Source organism: Bombyx mori, chromosome 9 (genome assembly GCF_030269925.1).
Source record: "Bombyx mori chromosome 9, ASM3026992v2".
NCBI lineage: Eukaryota > Metazoa > Arthropoda > Insecta > Lepidoptera > Bombycidae > Bombyx > Bombyx mori.
In genome coordinates this window covers 8,737,457-8,762,632 of record NC_085115.1, presented here as the reverse complement: position 1 = coordinate 8,762,632, position 25,176 = coordinate 8,737,457, and the positions used below count along the sequence as shown (strand labels likewise).

The 25,176-nt window shown below is 34.7% G+C and overlaps 2 protein-coding genes across 4 annotated transcripts; one reads left to right on the top strand and one right to left on the bottom strand.

Annotated features, from left to right (window-relative positions):
* Positions 1 to 1,416: 1,416 nt before the first annotated feature.
* LOC101743820 (uncharacterized) lies at positions 1,417 to 14,328 on the top strand. The gene is made up of 5 exons (XM_004923975.4): positions 1,417 to 2,219; positions 6,950 to 7,010; positions 10,921 to 11,129; positions 12,579 to 12,741; positions 13,747 to 14,328. Exons 1-5 carry the CDS (start codon positions 2,051 to 2,053, stop codon positions 13,829 to 13,831), a joined length of 687 nt encoding a protein of 228 aa, XP_004924032.1. The 5' UTR covers positions 1,417 to 2,050; the 3' UTR covers positions 13,832 to 14,328.
* Or-60 (olfactory receptor 60) lies at positions 14,170 to 25,149 on the bottom strand. Of its 3 annotated transcripts, none has more exons than XM_038012688.2 (5): positions 25,009 to 25,149; positions 16,711 to 16,807; positions 15,941 to 16,054; positions 15,099 to 15,254; positions 14,170 to 14,400 (listed from the first exon to the last, which is right to left on the bottom strand). In XM_038012688.2, exons 1-5 carry the CDS (start codon positions 25,020 to 25,022, stop codon positions 14,347 to 14,349), a joined length of 435 nt encoding a protein of 144 aa, XP_037868616.1. In that variant the 5' UTR covers positions 25,023 to 25,149; the 3' UTR covers positions 14,170 to 14,346.
* Positions 25,150 to 25,176: the final 27 nt, after the last annotated feature.

The following is a 25,176-nucleotide window of genomic DNA, read 5'->3' as shown; positions in this document are numbered from 1 at the left end:
GCCGTGTGTGTCTGCTTGAAATGCATTAAGGACGGTTAATTGTAGCCCGATGCACATTTGGTCAGTCCGGCGTATTAAGCTTTTGTGGAGCTTTTGGGGAAATATCTAGAAGTACATTTTCAACACTTTGATACTCCATAAATAAACAACAAGAAGAAATTTAACATTAAGACAAAAAAAAAATTCTATTACATGAAACACTATGTGACCTGATTTTGGGCGTTCTCATTTCCTTGAACAATATATTTTGCTTTCGTATCGATTTTTTCTACATTTCCTCTACTACTTTAATAATATTTTTAATACGATACGTAGATGGCCATCTTTTTCTAACACAGATATAAAATGTTTTATAATTCCTTTCTAATAGTAGGGCATGGAGAAATGATTAAAACAAAGCCGATAGAGAGTTACAAAACTTAAAATGGATCTATAAGTACTTGTATGATGCTATTAGAGCAATTAGGTTTTATCTATCACCTCTTCCATTTTAATATCACAGAATATTTAATAAAGATTGTCGCGAAAGTTAAAACACAGTGAATATTATTGAATACTACCAATTTAAATGTGATATTATTGTTTTTTTTATTTGTTACAGTGTTGGTGGCCAACTGTGTAGATTACCACGTAAAAATCTTGAAAAATTAATCCAAAAAATGTTCTAAAACTATCTTAAACGGACTTTTTGCCGGGAACGCGAGGAGCTGCTAAAATATATTGTGAGTAACATAGGGTAGGTAATATAAAAAATGCGAAAAAAAAAAATCTTTTGAAACAATCGAGGTAAAAATAGTAACTTGTGATGTAAGGGTAAAAAATGCTTAAAACTTATTTATTCCCTATAGAATCATTGCGAATTTTCTGATATGAATGGATACAGTGCGGCGGTATTGCAAGCGAAAAGTATAGGCACAGTATAGCTATGCTTAATTTTACTGTCTTGTATTTTTGTTCGGAGCAGCAGACGCCTTGAAAAACGATGGTCACCGCTGATCACAATATACCGTTATACGGTATTATATTTTTACATTCTTCACAAACAATACTTTGTTTTTACCTACGACTGGTCTTGAAACAGTACGAGAATGTAAATAATGTGTTTGTACTCATCAAGATCATTAAAAATCAAAATGGTGGCTACGATGGTGGTAGTGGTACTTTGCTGTACCTATGAATAGAAATACTTATGATAGGCACGAAAGAAGCCTAACTGTTATATTATAGCTGAATCGAGCAACTATATGAGATAGTGCTTATCTAAACTCACTTTCAATTGAAATTAAATGTTTATTGACCTCCGGGTTTTCTTTGCAAACTAGATATGTAGATAAATGGTATGTTTTAGCGATGTATTCGTGTCTTTAAAAGTGGAGAAATTAACGTAACCGGGTTTTCAACGGTAAGCATTAATATGTGAATCTAGCAGATGCAGCGTTGAGATGTTAGCGTGTTTCTGTTACTCAGTTTCCTGCAGTCTTTAGTCTAAGGTGCACGTGCGCGCCGTACGCCCGCAACGCTTTCCCGCGAAAGAAAAACTGTTCTCTATAACGCACATTCAATTTGTTCAATAAAATCAAGTTATCATGCCTAATTTTTTTCTGGTCAAATTATTTCGTTTGTGTTTTCCATAGAGGAAAATCAGTGGAAAACAAGTGCAACATTTTGAAAATAGAACGTAGTATATTCAAGGTGGTGAGATATTTTTGGTAACAGGGCAGGATGCCAAACAAATATACTTATCTGTTAAAGTGATTATCATGATTCAATGAGCATTATTTGTAAACAGAAAAATACAACGTGATTGATTTAAATACCTTATACATATATTATAAACCCAAAATCATGATTGACTGATAACTACATAACTAATTATTTTAAATAGTACTATCATAAGGACAACGAAACGAATATAATACGTGAAAAATTGCAAATTTAATCATAACACAAAAACATACGTAAACGAAGCACGTTTCTTAAAAAATATTTTTACTACCTGAAATATTAGATACTATATTGTTATTATTAAATGTAGTATGAGACAGTAATAATGAATGTGGACTTGGAGAAGTCAGACAGTGAGGCTGACCCTCAGCCTCAGAAAACGATTCGTGTTCCGACACGAAGGGGACCAGGACCTCCCAATAAATCATTAGCTTTAAGACTTTGGGAGCTTCTGCAGCCTCTTGCTAGATTATGGGGACTTATTACTGCAGTGGGTGAGTACTATCTACTCTTTCAGTTTAAGAAGTATCATTCTAAGCTACTGATAATATATAATACTAGCTGTACCCGCCCGCTTCGCTGGGCACTTAAAATTAGCATTATTATTTTCTCACCTCCACAAACATTCTCATAATTAACGCCCCTGCAACTGGTGTAGGGAGTCCAACTCATATAAATATTAGCCTATCCATTAAATACATGTATTTTCTACATGGATACCAAGTTTCAAATCAATCGGATGCATGGTTCTGTAGTTATAACGGAACATTCGTAAAAACCACTGTAGTATATTAGTATAGATTAGTATAGATACTACTGTTAAGGAGCAAGCGCAAGACAGGGTAAAGTGGAAACAACTTGTGAGGGCCCTATTTTCCAACCGGCTACCCTAGGACAACAACAACAACAGCTTATGATTACTACTTGATTAACATTTTTCTACACTAAATCTTAACTAATCTATTGAAATACGCATTAAGCTATAGTCACTGTTTAAAAAAAAAGGTCTTAATTATTGTTATCCTTCACGGTTTTTAATTCAAGCGTTGAAAGCACAAAGACTGGTTTTAAAACGTAGTTTATGCAACATCTTTAGCGATTGCAATGATTAGATCGTGAAATGTAAGTAAATTAGATTGGTGTTTGATTCAGCGCAGTCCCGGCGCATATTGTAGTTTTATTTTGGACATATGTACGTAAAACTCATACAATTCTATGTTTAGCCTTACCTAAATGCGTTCTGAGTATATCGCGTCATTAATAACTTCATTTCGGTGCGACTGTTTCTCAGCCCACATAGGTCCAAAGCTCAACATAGGCCTTCGAAGTTTTGTTCCACACGCACTCCCAAACGCCAGGTATTCTAGATGCCTCTTATCGATTGCAAGTTCAAAAAGAGAATCTATCAAACCATAATGGTTTCATTTTTCTAAAACCATCAAAAGCATGTAGTGTGTTCATGAACACTCACGGTTGACTGCTTATTAACAATTTTTTATAAATATTTCAGCGGCATCTAATACCAAAGATCTGAAATATAAAGTATCACAAATAATGTTGGTTAGTGGGTCTTATATGCTCATATCTCTTTTCTCTATCAATCAGAAGATACGGGTCTTAAGACACCGTCTTAAAAGGTCACCTGCCATCATAATTTCTTATCATATCTAAGTAATATCTTCCCACTACTTTCTATCCTGATTTGCCTGTCCAAAGTCGCGGAGGAAGATTCACGCTTAGCATAAGATCAGTGAAATGTAATGTAAAACCTAATCATACAACATAGATACGTATCGTACCGACATAGTAGAAAGAGTAATTGAGATTGATGTAATAAGCATCATACAGCAGTAATTGAAGGAGTACATACGTATCTATAAAGTTATACTTGGGGGAACCGTTTTTATTAGTATTTCTACGCAATTAAGTTTTGAATTTATTTCGTTTTTATACTTCTTGTATATTATTTTAGACTAGAATTAAAATTTATTTCATATAAAACGAATGTAGCGTCGCCATACCATGAATATTATAATAATAATTTGGAGTTAGATTTTCATACAGCATTAAGTTTTTTATCGTGCTTTTTTTTTAAAATGGCTGACATAATGTTAATTATGACCTTGTATTTGTTTCAATGTATCACGACGCACCGTAATCATTTCTTGTCTTCCGCTAGTCAACAATGAAATGATAAGGAGGTGCTTATCTCAAGATCAAGACATCAACCGGCTTCTATAACTTTTTTGTAACAAATTGATCGTAAAAGTAAACAAAAATTAAAACATCTAAAATTTCCACGAACACGGTATGAACACTTAAATTATAAGAAGCCCGCTGATTTCGTATTGAGCGATGCGATCATAGCGGGGATTCAAATTTCATGAGCAGGTATAAATTGTTCTAAGAAACTGCAACTGGCAGGTGTACACTATTAAGGATTTTTTTCCTACCTATGCTTATAGCCTTGAGAGGCTATATTAGCGTTACCCTAGCGTGTAGGTGACTACCCGATCCTGTAGACCGAATGGTAAACAGTCGACGTCGCCCAAAACACGTCATTACGGATCCTCCCGATCCATTAACGGGGCTTTTAGGTACCACAAGCACCGGTTACTTTCCTCGTCGAACATGTCGCTTGCGACGAAGGGCTCGACGAGCGAATTAACCCATAGACACAGCCCACTGAGTTTCTCGCTGGATCTTCTCAGTGGATCGCGTTTCCGATACCGTGGTAGATTCTGCGAAGCACTGCTCTTGCTAGGGTCACTGTTGGCAACACTCCGGCTTGAGCCCCATGAACTCACCTACTAGTTAAGGTTATGCTGAAATAGCCTCTCAAGGCTATCAACTTAGGTAGGAAAAAAATAATGTGCAGGTAAGCTCTCGGGGCTCAAACCGGAGGTATTGCTAACACTGACCCTAACAGGAGCAGTGCTTCGCAGAATCTACCACCGGATCAAAGTCAGTGGGTTGTTAAGGAATAATTGTTTAATATACAATGAAAGTTGCAAACTACGGCAAATTTTCGTAATAGCTCTTGGTAGAGCATAATATTATCTCCCGTCACTTGTACATAAAAAATTTATTCCTATTTCTACCGCCATGTAGTTGTGCGTTTTCTTTTGAAGTGTGATACTGCTGTTATACCCCTTGAAGTCTTTGAAGTCTTAAGATCGACCACTATCAGGTCATTGTCTGTGTAACAAACGTGTTCACTGGTCGGAATGTTTAACTCATATATGTGTACATTTAAACATATAAAAGTAATTTTCTATGGTTTTCAGGGGTCATTAAAACAACTTTTACGGTTTAATCTCGTGTTATTAGGTATACCTAATATCGTTTCCGACGTTACGAAAGCTTACAATTTTTGTGGTCGGGGATGACCGTGACGAAAGATTAGTTTTAATTTTGTATAAACTATTTATTCTTGTATGTATTTCTGGGTCCTATAGTAATACCTAAAAAGTGCTTTTTCTCTCAAGGGTCGCAAGAGTGGCGGCGACAGTCAAGTTTCTGACGTTGTTCACTTATTGTTTTAATTAACGTAAATTAATTATTGGTTACGGTAATTTAATCATTCAGATTATTTTGCAATTCTATGCTGTTCTACATTAAATATCTTTCATAATTCCATAACTCTGCTTCTTCCAAAAAACAACAATAAAATTGAAATCACGCACGAAAGGTATGTTGTTTAGAAATTAAAATTATGTATCTTGAAGTCGTTTAATTTCCAATCCTAATAAATGGTACTTCTGGTGGTCTTACTAACAAATCGAATTTTTATAATTAAATATGCAATTTCGAAAAGGACACATCTCTGATAATGAAAAATGTTCAGGAAATGAAAAAAACTGATTATTTTCTAAAGCAGTGTAAAATTAAAAATATTACATAACTTTTGAGATCTATCTTAGTGTTAATTAGCAATTGAAAATTACTGGAATTATTATAAAATGGGTGTATGTAAGTCTCAAAACTACATGTATGTATATGAAAAAACATATTTGACAAAATATGCGACATGTGCCCTTTTCGCAATTGCATATTCAATTATATCTGCAATTTTTACCAGTTTTAGCGTTTAATAGGAATCGTATTAAAAAGTGAAATGACGTATATTCATTCCCAGTGCCAACGCACACAGAGAGCAAATACGGTCGCGTCGATTTTTAATCTACATTCCACAAAAACATTCCGGCGTGCTTTCCCTGACTGCGGTCTGAGATTTGCATGTTTTTCACGTACCTACCGTAAAGGGTTTGCGAAATTTTTACTTTACATGTTTCTACGTACGACTGTTATATACAGGTCGAACACACACACGAAACTTTTTGCGACCACTTATATGTAAATTTGAAACACGCACGTCACTTTGAGTAATATCGACATTTAATTAACAAAATTTCCCGGAAAGCACAATGTGTTTTAGTATGGATTCGTTGATTAGAAACGTGAGTTCGATACACTATCACATAAACTGCTATGGATTCAGAAGCGAAATAACTTAATGAGTTTTTGCGTCACATCGCAAAAACAGATAAAATCGTTTGATTATACGCCCCGCAAAAAACAAAACGTAAAATTTTTTAGGGTAAGCAGCATCTTTTTTTTTACGTTCTAGTAAAATTGGCATAGGATTTTCTAATCATTGTTTACATTTCTTGTAAAAGTAGACGTAGAATATGGCCCGCCTTATAGAAAGTGGTTACCAATGGTAGTGGTGTGGCTACGCCGCTACTTATTATTATAAACTGCATATATCGCCTTTTCGTAATAAAAGTGTAGTTTCTAAAAATATTCGAAATTGAGTTAATATGCGTAAACATTTGGTATCACCAGTATTTTTCTCATAAATAATGTCAAAAGAGCGTAGTTTAGTTTTACGTTTTTTTTTTTAGTTTACGTATATTTTGATTACAAAATTAATACATAATTTTATCTTACTTTAAAACACAGATAATGTAACTGGTAAAAAATAAAAAATTAATATTGCAATTATGATTAATATTAAAAATATTACATGTTATACCTTTAAAACACTCCTGTAAAATTAAGAAGTTTTGAAATTATACAGTTTCAATGCGACAAGACGATATACAATATACTGTAAGTTAATTTAATAACAAAATAATCGAACGAAATATGATTTAAAAAAATATCTCGTCGATTTAACGAATCAAATTGAACTATTTATAAAATTTTACATTATTTTCAGTGATGAGCGGAGCCGGTTCTGAACTGCTTGTCCTTCAATTCGAGGTTGCGCCGGCACTGCTGTAAGTCCGTCATTTAATATCAAACTATCATTTACGGCATCGCGTAATAAACGCGTCACTGCTGAAAGCTAAAAGTTTTTTGTAGAGTTTTTCGCTAATTTTTTTATAAACTCATGAGACTTGTTATATCACCTTTACCTAACCCATATTTTCTTTAATTTGAAAAACAAGCTTTGAATCGAATTGAAATTGAACTCTCGTTATATATACGGTTGGCAGCGGCTTGACTCTGCCCCTGGCATTGCTGAAGTCCATGGGCGACGGTAACCACTCACCATCAGGTGGGCCGTATGCTCGTCTGCCTACAAGGGCAATAAAGAAAAAAAAATCCCCTTTGAAACTGTTCTAGATGCTTTTGGGCAGCGAAACTCAGATACCATAGTTCGAGATGAGACCGTATCAGTTTTAAGCCTTCTTTGTTTTGGAACGAAACGAGATACATAATTTTATCACAGGATGTTGTTCCACTTATATGTGGAAGTAATATCGGACTTACGTCCGTAGATCACGAAGGCGCCTGTTCCATTATCATATTGAAACTCATTTATTAAGCCATTTGTATGCAAGATCGAATTCAAACTTCTGTAATACTCCGGGAACGCTTGAAGTTAACGCTATAAATAAAATAGTTTCAATTAACGTAGATGCTTAATTAATGTTTTTATTAAATTGTATTAATAATTTATTATCACGGCACGTTGATGCTATTTTGTTTTTGGTTATTAAGGGCTCTTTATTTGTATATCAGATTCCATGAATTAAGAGGATAAATAAAAAGTAAAAATTGATGTATAAATATTCATTCGATGGCTTCTAAAATTGATGAATTGAATGAATTGCTAATGTTATGTACGTCATTATTATCACATGCATCAGGTCATAAATTAAATAGTTTAAGTTATTTTCAATGTTAAATGTTTGTGATGTGGCAGTACTTTTTTTAAATAAACAATTAAAGTCATGAAACACTAGTTTGATGACTTTTTTGGTGATAACTCAGGGTAACTATATAGTAGTAGTTAGGCGTGTAATGACGTTAAAGCGAATTATATGACGTCATCCCCTCTGCTAATATTTTGAAACTACGTTGTTCCAAGGTCTCTACGCATGTACATTTAAGAATTCCTGTAAATTACTATAACTTTTGTCTAAAGAAAATACAAGGCAATTGGCAAATACACCAAAGGTCAAACTATTGTTAGTTTGTCGATAACAACACAACATACACAATAAGATGTTTGTTGTAAGTACATTACATACCTGTACTATGGCTAAAAGTTGTCGTTAAATATTCATTGATTCGAAATGATCTGAATATCCTTGTTCGTATATTAAATCAGTTTCAGTAATAAAACGAAATTCCTAACAATCAAATGTTATTATAAAAAAAATATCTATATTTAGATACAAACATTCTTATTTTCCCATGCCATTATACCGGGTAGAAGGAAACGTACTGAGTACAGAAATACGTTCCATTAATAATATGTTACGAACAACAATGAAGGATTAACTTCGTGTAATAAAATTCAAAACCGCTAAATCTAATTAGTTACCACCGCTAAATTATTATAATTTTGTTATGATAAATTTATTACAAGGCGTTCCTTTTCTTTTTCTAAGTTTTTCTTGGTTTTTGAGGCTTGCCTTGGTTTTGTATTAATTATAATTGGTTCAGGTTTTAAATTTTTAAATGTACTTTTTTGTATTTATGCTTTGTTTGATGTGATACTTATTCTTAATTTATATTAGCGTAGTTGTATTGCTATGAATGCTATTTTATCCAATAAGGACTACGCGTGCTAAGAATTGTTTATTAGTTTTTTTAACGACACTTGTATTGTGTAAATCTTTTATTAGCAAGACTAATAAATAAATAAAACCTCGGCATGCAAGAACGTAGCCTTTTGATTTAGGCCCCGATAACACAAACATTTTTGAATAGTTTTGTTTGCATATTATGTTTTCTTTTAATTTCTAAGGGCATTAAAATAAATTGGTTGCCAACTTAATAATATACCATGGCGCATAAGATCACCGATATCATTGACTAATAATACTTAGTCTGGCCATAAATACCGTTACAATAAAAATAAAAAAAATCTATTGCAAATAACATTTATTACGTTTACAGTGTGTTAGTTTAATACATAAATATAAAACAATTTAAAGTATAAAAAGCTTATTCGAAGTGGTCTCCATTGGCTGCAATACAGTCCTTTAAACGTTGAGGCCAGTTATCAATAGAAGCTCGCACTCTTTCCATGGGAAATTTTTTCACTGCCAATCGTACGGATTGTTTTAGAGACACCAAATTATCATGGCGTTTAGAGCAAGCCGTACTCTCTAAAACTGACCATAAATCATAATCCAGCGGATTAAGATCGGGACTAGACGACGGCCAGTCTTCAGCTCTGATGAAGTCCGAAACGTTCGTTTCCAACCAAGACTGCGTAGACCGAGCTTTATGACCTGGCGCCGAGTCTTGCTGGAAGGACCATTCTTGATTATTGAACATGGTGTTGTTAAGGGGCTTCACTACCTTCTCAAGAATGGTATCTTGATATACTTGTGCCGATGTTTTGATACCTTTTTCACATAAGTATGGCCCAGTCACTCCTTCATAGCTAATACCCCACCAAACCATCACTGAAGTCGGATAGTGGCCACGTTGCACTCTGTCGACTAATTAGGAAGCTTCCTTAGAGCTTTGAGCATAAATACAGTCATGTTGTTTGTTAAAATGTTGCTCAATTGTAAATTTTTTTACATCCGTAAACAACATTTTTTTATGACCTCCCTTTGCGTACCGCTTCAGTAGTTGTTTCGATTTTGTCACCCTATACTCTTTTAAATTATCAGTTAAGAAATTACCAGTACGTCTCTTATAGGCTGCAAGTCCTAAGTCATCTTTTAAAATACGCGACATGGTTCTAGGTGCTATCTTCATCTCCCGAGATAAAATCTTTTGCTTTCGGACAGGATTTCTTCGAATTATTTCCCTTACTGCTTTGACCACCTTTTTCGTACGAGCACTACGTAAACAGCCAGATCTTTTTCTGTCACAAACAGAGGAGGTCTCATTGCACCTATTAATAGCCCGGTACACAAACATTTTACTAATACCAAGCGTATGGAGAGTTTTAAAAATTGCATTTGGCTCCATACCTACTTTGTGGAATGCAATCACAGCGATTCGGTTCTCTTTATCACCCCACTCCATTTTAATATCGCAAAATATTGTACAATGTATAGGCGCCAAAATGATAAAACTCAATGAGCAATCATATAAAAATGACAGATTCCAAATTCAAATGTAATATGTTGTTTATTTTTAATTGTAACAGTATTTATGGCCAGACTAAGTATATTATTAAGTAGTTCAAAAACAAAAAATCGATAGAAATATCATACCGAGCTAAAAATTAATTACAACTTTTTTTAAGCTACTGATATTGGCGAGGTATATTAGGGTGAAGATATAAACTTTTTAGTATTGTTATTGTTCCTTATGCGGATTCAAATTTTTATGTTAATCGGACTCTTTGAAGTCGAAAATAACGTTCAAATTTTTCAACATAACATTACAACTTAATACAAACTAAACTAATAAAAGCCTGTTCAAGATTAAAAAAAAGTTTTCATTTATATTTCAACATATAAATACTATATTATATATATTATAACAGTTTGTTTAAAAAAAATAGTTTTCATAAGTGTATAATAATTAGGACATTGTTTTTCGCATGTAAAGTTAGTCAATTGACATAATGCACATAATTTTAGCAAATGGTCGCTGTTTCGATGCTAGAAAAATATATACGTTTTCTTTGTATTTTAAATGACTGTTCTCAAGAAACCAAGCTCTATTTATGAAACAAGGTAAGTCAATTATTTCCTTGTATTCCAGGGTAGGTGCGGCGACCGTCCTCATCCTTGAAACGATGTGGGTAGCCGCCCTATTCGTGGACTTACTGTGTCGACGCGGCGAATATACGATGGGCCTTAGGTGTTGGGATTTCATGCGTTGGTCGTGCGGTCGAGCACGGGCGCCATTTTACGCTTGCGTTGCTACAGCACTGCTATTCGCCAATCTAACCTTACTGTCTACAGTAGCAGGTCAGTATTTTTTTCCTTCATTTTTTTTTATGTAAAAAAAAGGTTTGTCTACTTTTCACCTTCGATCTGTTGTTGTTTATTGCATAGTTGGGTGGACGAGCTCACGGCCCACCTGGTGTTAAGTGGTTACCGGAGCCCTTGCTCTGAGGAATTGTTCGAGTTGATACCGTCATCTCGTTTTTACCATCGCACCGCCCGCCACCGGAGTACAGTTCATCCATATTACCTGGAGCCACTGCGGTCATCTACAGTGCGTTTCCAGAGGTCTTTTTGCCACGTACCATCCGGCTATGGAATGAGCTCCCCTCCACGGTGTTTCCCGAGCGCTATGACATGTCCTTATTCAAATGAGGCTTGTGGAGAGTATTAAACGGTAGGCAGCGGCTTGGCTATGCCCCTGGCATTGCTGAAGTCTATGGGCGACGGTAACCACTCACCATCAGGTGGGCCGTATGCTCGTCTGCCTACAAGGGCAATAAAAAAAAAAGTTGACATCTACAATGTAAATGCCGCCATCAACCTTGAGATATGAGTTCTAAGGTCTTAGTATAGTTACAACGGCTGCCCCACCCTTCAAACCGAAACAAATTACTGCTTCACGGCAGAAATTGGCAGGGTGGTGGTACCTACCAGTACGGACTCACAAGAGGTCCTACCACCAGTAAACTTTTCGAATAATTTAAAGATTTCTTAATCTCACAGACGACCCAGTAAATGTTGTTGTAATTAAACATAATATACATTTATTCCAAGCATGAGAAAAATATAACGTGCAAAAACATAGCAATGCTAATGATAGTTCTGGGAATTTAAAATGTGAATAGCATTGTGACTAGATCACCTAGCTCGTAGAGGACTATGTATGAGTACAACGAATTGCCTAATATATTACGTGTCAATTCGGTAACAAAGGTTATCTTAATGCTTTACTTAGATGTGTCTGAATCGGCTATGACTGACTCGGCAGCAGATAGCAGCCCTGGCTGTTGCGCCAAGGATTGTGGGTTCGATTCCTACATCGCGCAAACATTCGTGTCATGAATAGGTTTTTTTGTTCCGTGTTTGGGAGCTTATTGTCTATATATGTATTTATATGTCAGACTCTAACACAGGGAGACCTTATTTGGGGCCAAATGACCGTGCGCAGTTATTTATTTATTCTTTTTTTTATTATTTGTTTTTTATTGCTTAGATGGGTGTAGGAGCTCACAGCCCACCTGGTGTTAAGTGGTTACCAGAGCCCATAGACATCTAAAAACGTAAATGCCGCCACCGACCTTGAGATATGAGTTCTAAAGTCTCAGTATAGTTACAACGGCTGCCCCACCTTTCAGACCGAAACGCATTACTGCTTCACGGCAGAAATAGGCAGGGTGATGGTACCTACCAGTAAAACGGTTGGTATATAATTTTAGTGAGATTAAAAGCTTTCTTTAAATTTGTTTCTAGGTGGGATGCTATTAGTATTAGCAGCTTTACGTGCTGCGGTGCCGTTTTCGCCGTACGCGACCCACGGGCCTCATTCGCCCAGAGCCGGTAGTTCACTGCTGAGCCAACACGACTCGCCACTTCCAGACGTGTTCTATAACGCAGCGCATACCGGCGAAGACAGGTTCGTATCAAAAACACAACACTACTGGTGGTAGGAATGTGAATCCGCGCGGGTAACCCTAGGCAGGGCGGTGGTCCCCCACCGCCCTGCCTATTTCTGCCGTGAAGCAGTAAAGCGTTTCGGTTTGAAGGGCGGTGCAGCCGTTGTAACTATACTTGAGACCTTAGAACTTATATCTCAAGGTGGGTGGGGCATTTACGTTGTAGATGTCTATGGGTTCCAGTAACTACTTAACCACTTAATCTAAGCAAAAAATAAACATTTGACTTCGGTTTTCATTTGCTATCTATTAATGACGATGCTTTAAATCTATGCGCGGACCGCTTTCTTAGCGGTCTTAGAGTTAATTAATGTCTTCTTCTTGCATTAGTTTCATTATCATCAACGTTGTCATATTTTATTTATCGTACGTAGTTTGTTTCAAATTTGTTAGAAAACAAATCGTGTTCAATAGTTGTACATTAGTATGTAACCTTCGGAGTTTTTCTCTTGATCTTCCACGCGATTCCGATCCGGTGGTAGATTCAGTGAAGCACTGCTTTTGCTAGGGTCAGTGTTAGCAATTCTCTCAGGTCGAGTTCCTATACTCACCTATCGGTCGGAGATCAGTTAAAATATCTCCTTAGGGTACAAACGATTAGGTAAAATGCTACGTAATCTATACTCTATATTAAAATATAAATCTACAGTGGTTTTTACGGATGTTTCGTTATAACTACTGAACCATGCATTCGATTGACTTGAAACTTGGTCTCCATGTAGAAAATACATGTACTTAATGGATATGTTAATATTTCTATGAGTGTTGGACTCCCTACACCAGTTTCCGGGGGCGTTAATGATGAGAATCTTTGTGAGGGTGAGAAATAATAATGTTGATTTTAAATGCCCAGCGAAGCGGACGGGTAGCTAGTATATTGTTTAAAATATCTTTATCTCCGTCTTTCTAGACAGTAGTAAAAGAATAATGGGAATGTGTAATTATAGTTTCTATTTATTTTTCAGGAGCGAAGAAATGACCGTTCTCAGCATTAAAACAACTGAAAGGTCTCGTTCGACAACTCCCAAACCTCCTCTTTTAGAACTCTGATTACGATTATACAATTAATAATTTTGATATTTATTCGTTAAAACAAAAAAAAAAACGCAGAACAAAAAGACGCTTATTAATAACAATTGAGATTGTGTATTACTTATCTTATCTAACGGCTATTGTTTAAGCTATATGTATATGAACTGAGAACAATACATACAACATATTTACTAGAAAGTATTTCTAGGAAACATTGACTAATTTATGTTAATGAAAATAGTTTTAAACATGAAATGCATTGAAATTGTTATTGCTAAAAAATAATTTGAAACTAGGTCATCAATTTAGATCACAGAACTCTGACCGGCAGAAGAAACAAAAATTACATACAAATATATTAGTCAGTAAGGGTATTACTAAAATAACGTAGTTTTTTATTTAAATTATTATATCTATACAAATTATCTGTGATAGACTAGATTTCTATATTGTAGATAAGCGATTTAGAAGAAATAAAAACTGGTGAAGACATTACAATAAAAAAAATGTGCCCATTGAGTTGTTTGATTTACTCAGCCTTGTTTCTGACTAAGAACTGCGTAATACGAATAAGCTGCTTTCAGGATCTGTGAACGATTTTTTTAAAATTAAATTGATACATAAATAAGATTTTCATTTTAAATTAATAAATTATATAAGCAAATAACAGACCTACTGGTGGTAGGTATTTACTGGTGGTAGGACCTTTTGTGAGTCCGCACGGGTAGGTACCACCACCCTGCCTATTTCTGCCGTGAAGCAGTAATTCGTTTCGGTTTGAAGGGCAGGGCAGTCGTTGTAATTATACTTGAGACCTTAGAACTTATATCTCAAGGTGGGTGGCGCATTTACGTTGTAGATGTCTATGGGTTCCAGTAACCACTTAACACCAGTTGGGCTGTGAGCTCGTCCACCCATCTAAGCAATAAAAAAAAAAAAAAACCTATCTAGACTAATGCCTTGACATAGTTCCCCCAAAGCTAACATAAAATAAAGGACCATTAAAATTTGTCGGACATCTCTATTTAAATTAAAAACTAAGCAAGAAAGCTGATATTAATTTAATTGCTGTTTAATGCTGGCGAAATATTGCAAGTTCAGCTACAATGTAAGAATTTATAAATAAAATTAAAATAACAGGCTGTCAGCAAAAATGAAACTCGAACAACGGAAAAGGCGGTTTTAGCTGTTAAAAATAAAATGAAAACTAGCTTATTCCAAAACGTCCAGAATGTTCTATGCTATATGTAAAGCAATAGAGAGAAGAATAAAACAAATAGTGTACCGAGAGAAAGCAAGTGTTGTCGATATAGGCGAATCCAGCAGCTGTAAGGTGCAGAGGACGTTGGGCACGCATCATCGTCACCAAGAGAAGGCGTCGCAGTCTCACTGGCATCTTCTCCCATTTACTTTCCATTACTGCATCCGCAATTCTCTCAGCCTGCACATTTCAGACTAACATAACATAAAATATCATAAATCACACTGAAAACGATTACCTACATGATTAGAACACTAATTAATTCAATATATCAAACAATATAATACAATGATGTAACTCTCTTAAAACCTAAAACATGGCTAGGTCTTACTTAAACTTATAAAAAGGCTAATGAAATTGTGGCATTTGATTGAGTAAAAGAATGACTTACTAGGAGGCTACGCAGCTATGGCCGATTTTATAAAATAAGAAAGAAAAGCCTTTTGTACTCTACTTTAAGAAAGTAGGTGTTTTCATTAAATTATAATGGTAGGCGGCGGCTTGAGTCTGCCCCTGGCATTGCTAACGTCCATGGGCGACGTAAACACTCGCCATCAGGTGGGACGTATGCTCGTCTGCCTAGAAAAGCAGCAAAAACAAAAAAATAAAAAATGAACTATAAATAAAGAATATTGTTATAGGATTGTATGACTCGATAAGCTATCCAAACAACCCACAGGTATAGTTGTTTTATGAGACAAATAAAAATCAAATTGGCATTCCAATTCTTGCAACTCGGCGGGAGCCTTATCACCTGGTGATGTTGGGATAAAAAGGAACAAAATCTATAATGAATGTGGACTTAGCAAATAAAACGTTAAGAGCTGTAGTCAGACAATATAATGTGTAGAGAGAAAAAAACATACTTGTATAGTCAGTTCATTGCCAGTGAAACATTGTATGGCCAACTGTATGACCATAGCGAAAAAGAAAGCCAACGATGTGACAAGCCTGACCGATTTGAAACTGGATGCGTCTTGCTGTGAAATAGAATCAATAAATATCATTTGTTTGATAGTAGATATTAAATTGATAAAATTATCTTTTCGCGAGTCGTAGACTTAATTAAAAGTACTTTTACGGTTTAATCTCTCGTTTATTATTATCATAATATTAAATCTGGCGTTTCGTATACTTTAGACTTATCGTGCTTCGGGAAAAAAGGCGTTATTCATCGACATTTTAATGTCGTATTAATTACCGTTTATTTTTCCATTAAATTATTTGACTTTTATGTTTCATTTCACACAGAAAAAAAACTAGTTGGATCTTGAGACCTGGCAGCTTAATTGAAATAATTAATGCGAGATTAAGTCGTACAACTGATTTTCGGGCGTCTTCTCAGTCCGCACGGGTTGGTACTACAACTCTGCTCAAGTCCGCCGTAAAACTTTTCTGCGTGAATATCTCAAAGTGGGTGGCGGCAGTTACATTTTTGATGGCAATGGGCTCCGGTAATCATTCAGCACGAGGTGAGCCGTGAGCTCGTCTACCCGTCTAAGCAATAAGAAAAAAAAATAGTTTTATTTAAATTGATGAAATTTTAACTTCTAAGAATAAAAACAAAAACTTAATAATGCAATTCAGAATCTAATTATTTAGGTGGCACGAGGTAGCATTAATACACATTTCTTACCGAAACTTGAACCATTACCACGCAGATGCCGGCCATACTAGACAAAAGTTGCGTCATGAAACCGTATGAATAGGTTTTGGAGAATTTCTCCACACATCTAAAATAAATAAACCCATTGAATGTACGTATATACAGTGTTTGACTTTAATGAGTGTACTTCAGAATCAATTATTGTTGTATCAACAATATAATTGCGTTCAATGTCAGCTGGTTAAATGTGATTAATGTTTGATATGAACTATTGCTGATAAAAATTGTTGTTTCATTCCAATCATTTTATGATTTCAAAGTAAAAATAGATGATATTCGTTCATAAAATCTATTTAAACGAGAAGATATGTATTACCTGTTATGTTTCACAATTAATTGTAAATTATTAAACACGTACTGGTATTTTGAATGGAATAGAATATTTATGCATTTTTCATTATAAATAGATGATTTTTTTATTCAACGATGAATATGAAACGGCTTGTATTATGTTGACCTAAGTGGAAAAAAGGCAAAAGGAGTGACAATATTGAAGTCGTAATCCTGAGATATTACAGGTTGTCATAACCACACAACTCCACCCCTTATTGCCTGCGTATTGGCTGTGAATTGACATTTTTTGCGCTACAGGATACTTCCTATCATTTCCCGCACCTGTCGATTGAATACTTGAATACGTTTTAGTAACCGGAAATGTAAATGAAAGCCTATTATATTACTGACTAATATTATTCTAACTTGAGGCATAGCAACATTCGAATGATTAATTACTAAATAATTTTATTCGACTTTATACCATTAATTAAAATACGTTACCGTACGTTAATTGTGTTTTAAGTATTTTGTGAATGACTTACTTTCCAGTCAGTGAAACATAGCGAGACAATAGTTATTTTTAAAGTATTTTGGCTCGTAGCCCAGTTCTAGTTGGCCTCTACAATTAATTTTCACTGTCCTTTATGGCCATACAGGAGTCTTAGTTAGTCCAAGTCAGAATTTACTAACAAAAAGTTTCACTGCTTTCTTGTACATACTTAGTAAATCAACAAAAAGCTTCAAATTTCATATGAACGCATTTTGAATCTTCATTCTCATTATATTATGAAATAATACCTGTGTTTGTAATTTGGTTTTCAGTTAATGTATGAGTATTGCATCGCAGTAACTTTTAGCCGTACATCCTTCCTCGCTGTGTATACACAAATGAAAACGTCAGAACTGAATACAACATGAGCATTTTGAGTTGTGTTAGGCGTTTAGATACCTTTGTTCGTAGACTTATACTTTGAATACAAAAGCGAACAATACTCCCCCCGTTTAATTTAATATGTATGACGAAACGTCATGAGACCGAATAAAACGAACAATGTACTGAGATTATGTTTTACCTTATTTTTCACGCTGTTCGTGAATACTTTTAGAACATCAAAGGATAAATATACCAAACAAACAAGTTAAAGTCATTTTGAGATTATTATATTATATGAGGATGATTATGATGGGGATGGTAGGCAGCGGCTTGGCTCTGCCCCTGGCATTGCTGACGTCCATGAGCGACGGTGACCACTTACCATCAGGTGGGCCGTATGCTCGTCTGCCTACAAAGGCCATAAAAAAAATAAAAAAAAGATTATAACGTTAATTATCTTAGTTTCATGATTATTTAAAATCGATTAATTGATTTGTGTTGAATTTAAATCTTGAAAGACAAGAGAAAATCGATATTCAGTGGCCTATTTTATAATTTTTTTTTAGGTTATGTAGGAGCACGAGCTCCCGGCTGTCACACCCTTCAGACCGGTCCGCATGATAGCTCCACAGCAAAAATACATTGAATAGTTCTTATCTACTCGTGCGGACTTACAATGCGCCCTACCAGTAACTTCGTAAATTAACCAAATTCTACGATTTTGATTTTCATTAAACGATGACATTAATTCATCATTGACACCTTTCGTGAAGAAGCTTTTTATATTTATACTAGCTGACCCGGCAGACTTCGTAGTGTCTCAATCGATAAATAAAAGACCTAAGCTTTGGTATAAAATAAACTTAAAACAAACAAAATGAATCCGTCCGACAGAGGACACATCAAAGGAAAAACAACATTTTTATTTTTATTTAATTCCGAGCATTTTCATATTTATCTACATTTTAAACCTTCTTTGGACTTCCACAAATAATTCAAGACAAACATTAGCCAAATCGGTCCAGCCGTTCTCGAGTTTTAGCAAGACTAACGAACAGCAATTCATTTTTATATATAGAGATATGTACTCGTATGACATTCATTCATCGTGGACGTCTTTCATGAAGAAGCTTTTTATATTTATATTCTTACGAAAATTGGTACCTGCCTGTGTGATTTGAACATTGGTATTGCTTCATCGCTTGATACGAGTCCATAAGGCGTTTTATCCTTTAGGTCACGACTGCCTAAATACCTTTTACTTTTGTAATTAGACACTGGTTAGACTCACCCAATTAGAAGCTGGTGCTGCCGAATACAACTTAACAGTGTGCTCTCCAATACCGATTCAATATGCTCTTTTGAATAGAATGATTCAAGAAATATCTGGTTATTTTCTTCGTTTCCATTACTGTTCTCACAAAGAACGCCACTTTGCAAAGCCCCTTCAGAAAGAGCGATCATCGTTCGATCGTAAGCGGTTACGATTGCTTCTCTTAGTATCGCAAACTGAGTACTCATATGCAGAATAACAGACGCGATAAAGGTATCTATAGTCATTACAATATGGCCAGTCCACAACAAGCCCATTGTTTCGAGAATGAATGTCAGAATGTAGTGTTTATCTTCCTGATACGGCCACGGTATGAAAATCGGTTGCGGTAATGTTCTTAAGGGCTTAGATGTCGTCTCATTTAAATTCTTTACGATGTCTTTCCAACGAAGATCCTGTACGATACCGTAAATATTTGCGTTTCCTATCGTCACCCAACCAAAGAAAAGGAAAGCTGCAGTAAAAATTCGCGAAATTCTGATCGTCGCGCGAATTTTGTCATCATTTTGATAATATCTATATAGATCTATTTCAATGGTGCGGACGATGTCTTGAATTTCTACATTTCGAAAATAAAATATGTAAAGTTTGATCAATGTCAGGTCGTGAGTAATGACAAACGAGAGACTGAACATAAATCGATCCATATCTTTCTCACCGACAAAAGGATCTATTGTTTCTAGTCCCACAAAACCGACCACCCAAACCAGCTGTGTCAAAATAGAATAGTACAGGTATAGGCCGGGATAATTCCTAGTTTTATTTTCGTGGGGATGATGCCACCACCCTAAGCCAAGAAATCGTAAGAGAATAAAATGTATCGCAAAATATCTGCAGGGTCGTACCATGTTGCTCGAACGAATGAACTGGCAGTATTAAATTGATATATTACGATGTTAGTCATTTTAGGCTTTTAAGTGATTTTCCAGTAGCGGGCGTGATTGACGCCGTAATTTGTAATTGTTTATTAATAATAACCGTTGTGTTTAATTTAGTGATACGGTGTGTTCTCATTTACAGAAACAACCATAACAGCTCATGAAAGCTTACGAAGAACGGGTTTTTTTTTATTGCTTAGATGTGTGGACGAGCTCACAGCCCACCTGGTGTTAAGTGGTTACTGGAGCCCATAGACATCTACAGCGTAAATGCGCCACACACCTTGAGATATAAGTTCTAAGATCTCAGTATAGTTACAACGGCTGCCCCACCCTTCAAGCCGAAACGCATTATTGCTTCACGGCAGAAATAGGCGGGGCGGTGGTACCTACCCGTGCGGACTCACAAGAGGTCCTACCACCAGTAAAAATGTGTGTGATTGTTTGAGTATGTGTGTGTATGGGCATGTGAATCTGAATTTTATCATATTGCATTTTTGCATTATCATATTTTAATTTGGTGCGAAATACAGCTTACTCCGTACTTGTTTAAAGAATAAATTAACTGATTTATTTAAATTTCAAACTCGCGTGATTCCTCTTGTGTGATCTTTCAACGAGTCTGAATTGTTTATTTCTTAATATGATATTTCCAGTTTTGTCTTGACGTTTTCCGCTTCTTTAATGTCTAAATTTAAGTACATTTTAATGGAACTAAAAGAGATTTATTTATCATAATTCCGAATTCCGAGTATGAACACGTTAACCGCTCACGGAAAAGTCACGAATATCTTCAAGAGGCACTTACTGAAATTGTGCTTCCTACGGTGTTGAGATCAAAAGATGCGAGCTTGATACAGACATAAGTATATACGAGTAAGGACGTTGAAAATGAGCTTGTTTTTTAGAAGGTATGTAGTCATGTTAGAATGTATGAAGCCACTGATCATGAAAAAAAATTGAAGCTTACCAAATTTTAGTGGTAATTTTTAACTTATTCGATTTAGAATTAGCGTTTTAGAACATTCATGTATTTATGCCAGATTTAAAAAATAAAGTTGCCAACGCCGTGGTTAAATCTATTATTTTGAGTTAAGTTGCCATTAGTTCCTAAAATTAGATTTTTACATCAGGCAGGCAGGCCGATCATAAAATACAAGCCAAATCCCTATGCGGCACGATAAGAGGATATTTTGCACCGATCGCACACAATGTGAACTAAGGGCCAGAAGAAAAAGAAGACATTCTGAGTCTGAAGTCGACGTGGCCTAAAGGATAAGACGTCCGGTGCATTCGTATCTAGCGATGCAACGGTGTTCGAATCCCGCAGGCGGGTAGGTACCAATTTTTCTAATGAAATACGTACTTAACAAATGTTCACGATTGACTTCCACGGTGAAGGAAAAACATCGTGTAATAAAAATCAAACCCGCAAAATTATAATTTGCGTAATTACTGGTGGTAGGACCTCTTGTGAGTCCGCGCGGGTAGGTACTACCACTCTGCCTATTTCTGCCGTGAAGCAGTAACGCGTTTCCGTTTGAAGGGTAGGGCAGCCGTTGTTATTATACTGAGACCTTAGAACTTATATCTCAAGGTGGATGGCGCATTTACGTTGTAGATGTCTATGGGCTCCAGTAACCACTTCACACCAGGTGAGCTGTGAGCTTGTCCACCCATCTAAGCATTAATAAAAAAAGTTTCTGGAAGAAACTATCACTATTTAAAATTTTATTGTTGGCTATATAATGCAGACAGTTCGATTTGTAAACAAACCTACTTATTAGTTGGTCAACTGAAATTGATCTCTTGAATTGATAAAAAGGGTCAAATATACCTAATAAGAGCCGATCCTAACGTCTCACCGTTTACATTTTCGTTTTCTTATCTCTTGTCTATTTCCTTTGTCTAGGGCGAAAATTAGTCCTGCAGAATTTCGAGAACAAACAAAGCTTTTACTTCCAAATTTCATTAGCCGCTAATCAATATTGACCATGTTTTACGTAAATTAAACATTGTATGCGAGATACTGCATAGATTTCCGTGATTCGGTACACAGATTAGGGAATTGAAACATTGTACGTAAGTAAGTATAAGACATGTAGGCATTGTTTGGATTTTTAGGAATCATTAATAGTTACTGATTGATAATAATAATTTTTCTAAATCTTATGATTTTTTTAAATTCTGAATTTGAATCTGTCATAATGACAAGAAACTTTTATGACCATTGGAATTCGTCGGCAGTCGTCTTTTACATCATTAGATGAGTTTAGGTAAATTTAAGTAAAACAAATCATAAATATTATCTATGGATGGACAAAAAATCTAAGAAAAAAGAGATATATTAAAAAAAAAACATTGGTTGTGTCTTTTAATAATGAGCATGTTACATCCTATGAATGAATCTGTTTTCATTAGATTTCTTTTAGCTGTGATCGGGCAGACATTTCGCGTTTCTTTTGGTTTCTCTAAGCAACTCGGATACTGGAGTTCACAGTGCTTGCCTTCGATGTCTTTAAAAACGTACTTATTATAAAATAAAGAAACACCCTTAAATTCAAATTTAAATTGTAGACGGTGATTAATATTTGATGTATGATAATTATAGTCTTGACAATAGCACGTTGTTATATACGTAATTATTGGTTATCGGGGAAAAGGCGTAAGAAACGTTATTGCACGTAGAATATTAATTGATTTTTAATTTAGAACACTATTCAATGTAAGTAATATGTAATATTGAGTAATAAATTGGACTTTTTTATTGGGAAATTTGTTTATTTATTCATGTTTATTTACTGTTCTCAGACTATACTGGGTTCCAGGAAAATACTCGGATTACTGGGTACTAGTATGACCTCGAATCCAATGGTTCGGACTGTTTTTGCTGTAAAGAAAGTTTGTAATTTTTCTCTTGAAAGGATAGAATAGTCGATATTACGACGACGATCTATAACTACCTATCACGGTAAGATCGTGACTTGGGTGGCAGCATTTTTATTTGTAAATGACTAACTCATTACAGAACCGATAATGCTGAAATATTGATACAATATTCCTATGATGAAATAAATTCATAATAGCTGTCTAGTACCACTAACACAGCTTTTTTTATTCCTTTCTAAAACGGCAAGGAAAGGTTAATAAAACCTTGGTATCGAAAACTACATGTTTGTAATCATATTAAAACCTTTAGTTCGTGTCTCTAAATTGGTAGCGGCATCGCATTTTCTGTAACCTTTTAACACCAGAAGAGGCCTGAACTCGTTCACATGTCCAAGCAATAAGAAATCTCACTTTTTTGTTCTACATTTTAAAGGTATATATGTTATAAGAGACATAACAGAACAGAACTCAATGAATCAATCAATGATGCTTATTGGGCTTTATTGTTCAATAAAGATCGTTTAATAAGCTATGCAATGAATGAATTACGAATACTGTTGATATTGTTTTGCATTTTATACCATTATTTTGTAAGCATTCTTTAAATTTATTTTGGTTACTATTTTCCTGCCTACTTTTTTGCGACAATTATTTATCTAGTTGATAAAATTTATGAAATTGTTCGGTATAAATAATGTTTTATACCGAAATAATAAAAATATACCCTACTAAAATAAATATTATACATCATTAATGAACCTATTGGTTGTTTATAAATAATGTAATAAATAATGTAGTGTAATTTAAATAAATATGTATGTAAGTAATAAAGACAAAACTTTAATTGCTTATCTTTTTTTTTAATATCCTAATTTTATAGTTACTTCTGTGACGAGCTTCATACGTTTATTCGTAATAAGCCTCTATAAAACACTACTATAAAACATCTAATTAATTTCCTTGCATGTACAAACTGTACATACCAAGCTTAATAAATTAAGTATATGTTGTTCATCTTCACTACCTATATTTTCATGTAGAACGTTTTCGTTTAACATACTAGATGTCGCCACAAGTAATCTAAAACATACTGAGGAACAGTTTTCAATTAATTTGAAAAATATTAGCAAAACTTTGCACAGAAATATGTGTAGCTTTCATTATAATTATGTAATAATAGGTACAATATAGTTAAAGACTTCGAAACGAATTTTTGCTGTTGGTGGCAAAATTTTTACGCTAGCGACTGTCCTCGCTGACGTACGGATTTTATAATCCAGCTGCGCTGCAGCAATTCAAGCGCTTTTAGATTTTATACAAATGTAATTATTGAATTTCAGTCAAGATTAGCAATTTTAAAAGTATTTAGTATTATAATAGTAGATAGATACCTATATAGTCAACAATTAATTGTCATGCATTAGCTTAAGTAATAGATTTCACCTATATTGTTGGAATTTTCAAAACGTGGTTTGTTCTGAAAACAAATCGTTGTAGGTAACTAAGCGGATATTTTTTGTGATCCCTGTATGATCCTTAATATCACCTTTCAAAATTGTGATATCATTTCACAATCAATCAGCGTGGTTTGTGGTACTATTATACTAGTAGATGTTTACTTATATAAAACGTTTTTTGCATTTGAATAAATGAAATATTTTTTTTGTATTAAAAATGGGTTCAGATAAAAATTTAAAACTGAAAAATTTGTACATATTTTTTCTATTTTTTTTTAAATATTCATCGAATTAGTTGTCATCTAATCAATTAAATTGTTACACAGCAATGTCTTTTATTGTTTTTCCCATTTTTTAATTTTCACCGTCTGGAAAAAATCGTTATTACTGATAAGATTGCTGTGTACATAAACTCAGAACATTTATGAGTTTTATTCCATTTCAATGAACATATATTATAGCAGCATAATTTCTGCAGATAAAATTATAAAAAGTAGACGTTTTGAGCAGCGCTTTAAGCGCTTGAAATCCATTTGTTACCAAATTTCTACTATACCTTACCTACTATCAAACATTCTTGATCCAACAGCGAGTGAACGTTGGCAACGAACGAAACATAACCTCTTAACAGTTTCGTGCAAACAAAAACATCGAATGGCATTTTTTTGCTCAATGACCTTCTTCTATGAATCTTCAGTCATTAATTAGTCGGCGTTGACTGGCGAAACT

Coding starts and splice junctions, on each gene's coding strand:
- LOC101743820 (XM_004923975.4), top strand. CDS start 2,051: ATGAATGTGGACTTGGAGAAGTCAGACAGTGAGGCTGACCCTCAGCCT. Junction 11,130..12,578: donor CTTACTGTCTACAGTAGCAG/GTCAGTATTTTT, acceptor ATTTGTTTCTAG/GTGGGATGCTATTAGTATTA. Junction 12,742..13,746: donor GCGCATACCGGCGAAGACAG/GTTCGTATCAAA, acceptor TTTATTTTTCAG/GAGCGAAGAAATGACCGTTC.
- Or-60 (XM_021346535.3), bottom strand. CDS start 20,071: ATGGTACGACCCTGCAGATATTTTGCGATACATTTTATTCTCTTACGA. Junction 16,808..19,181: donor CAGCACCAGCTTCTAATTGG/GTGAGTCTAACC, acceptor TATTTATTTTAG/ATGTGTGGAGAAATTCTCCA. Junction 15,269..15,940: donor GCAATGAACTGACTATACAA/GTATGTTTTTTT, acceptor ATGTTATGTTAG/TCTGAAATGTGCAGGCTGAG.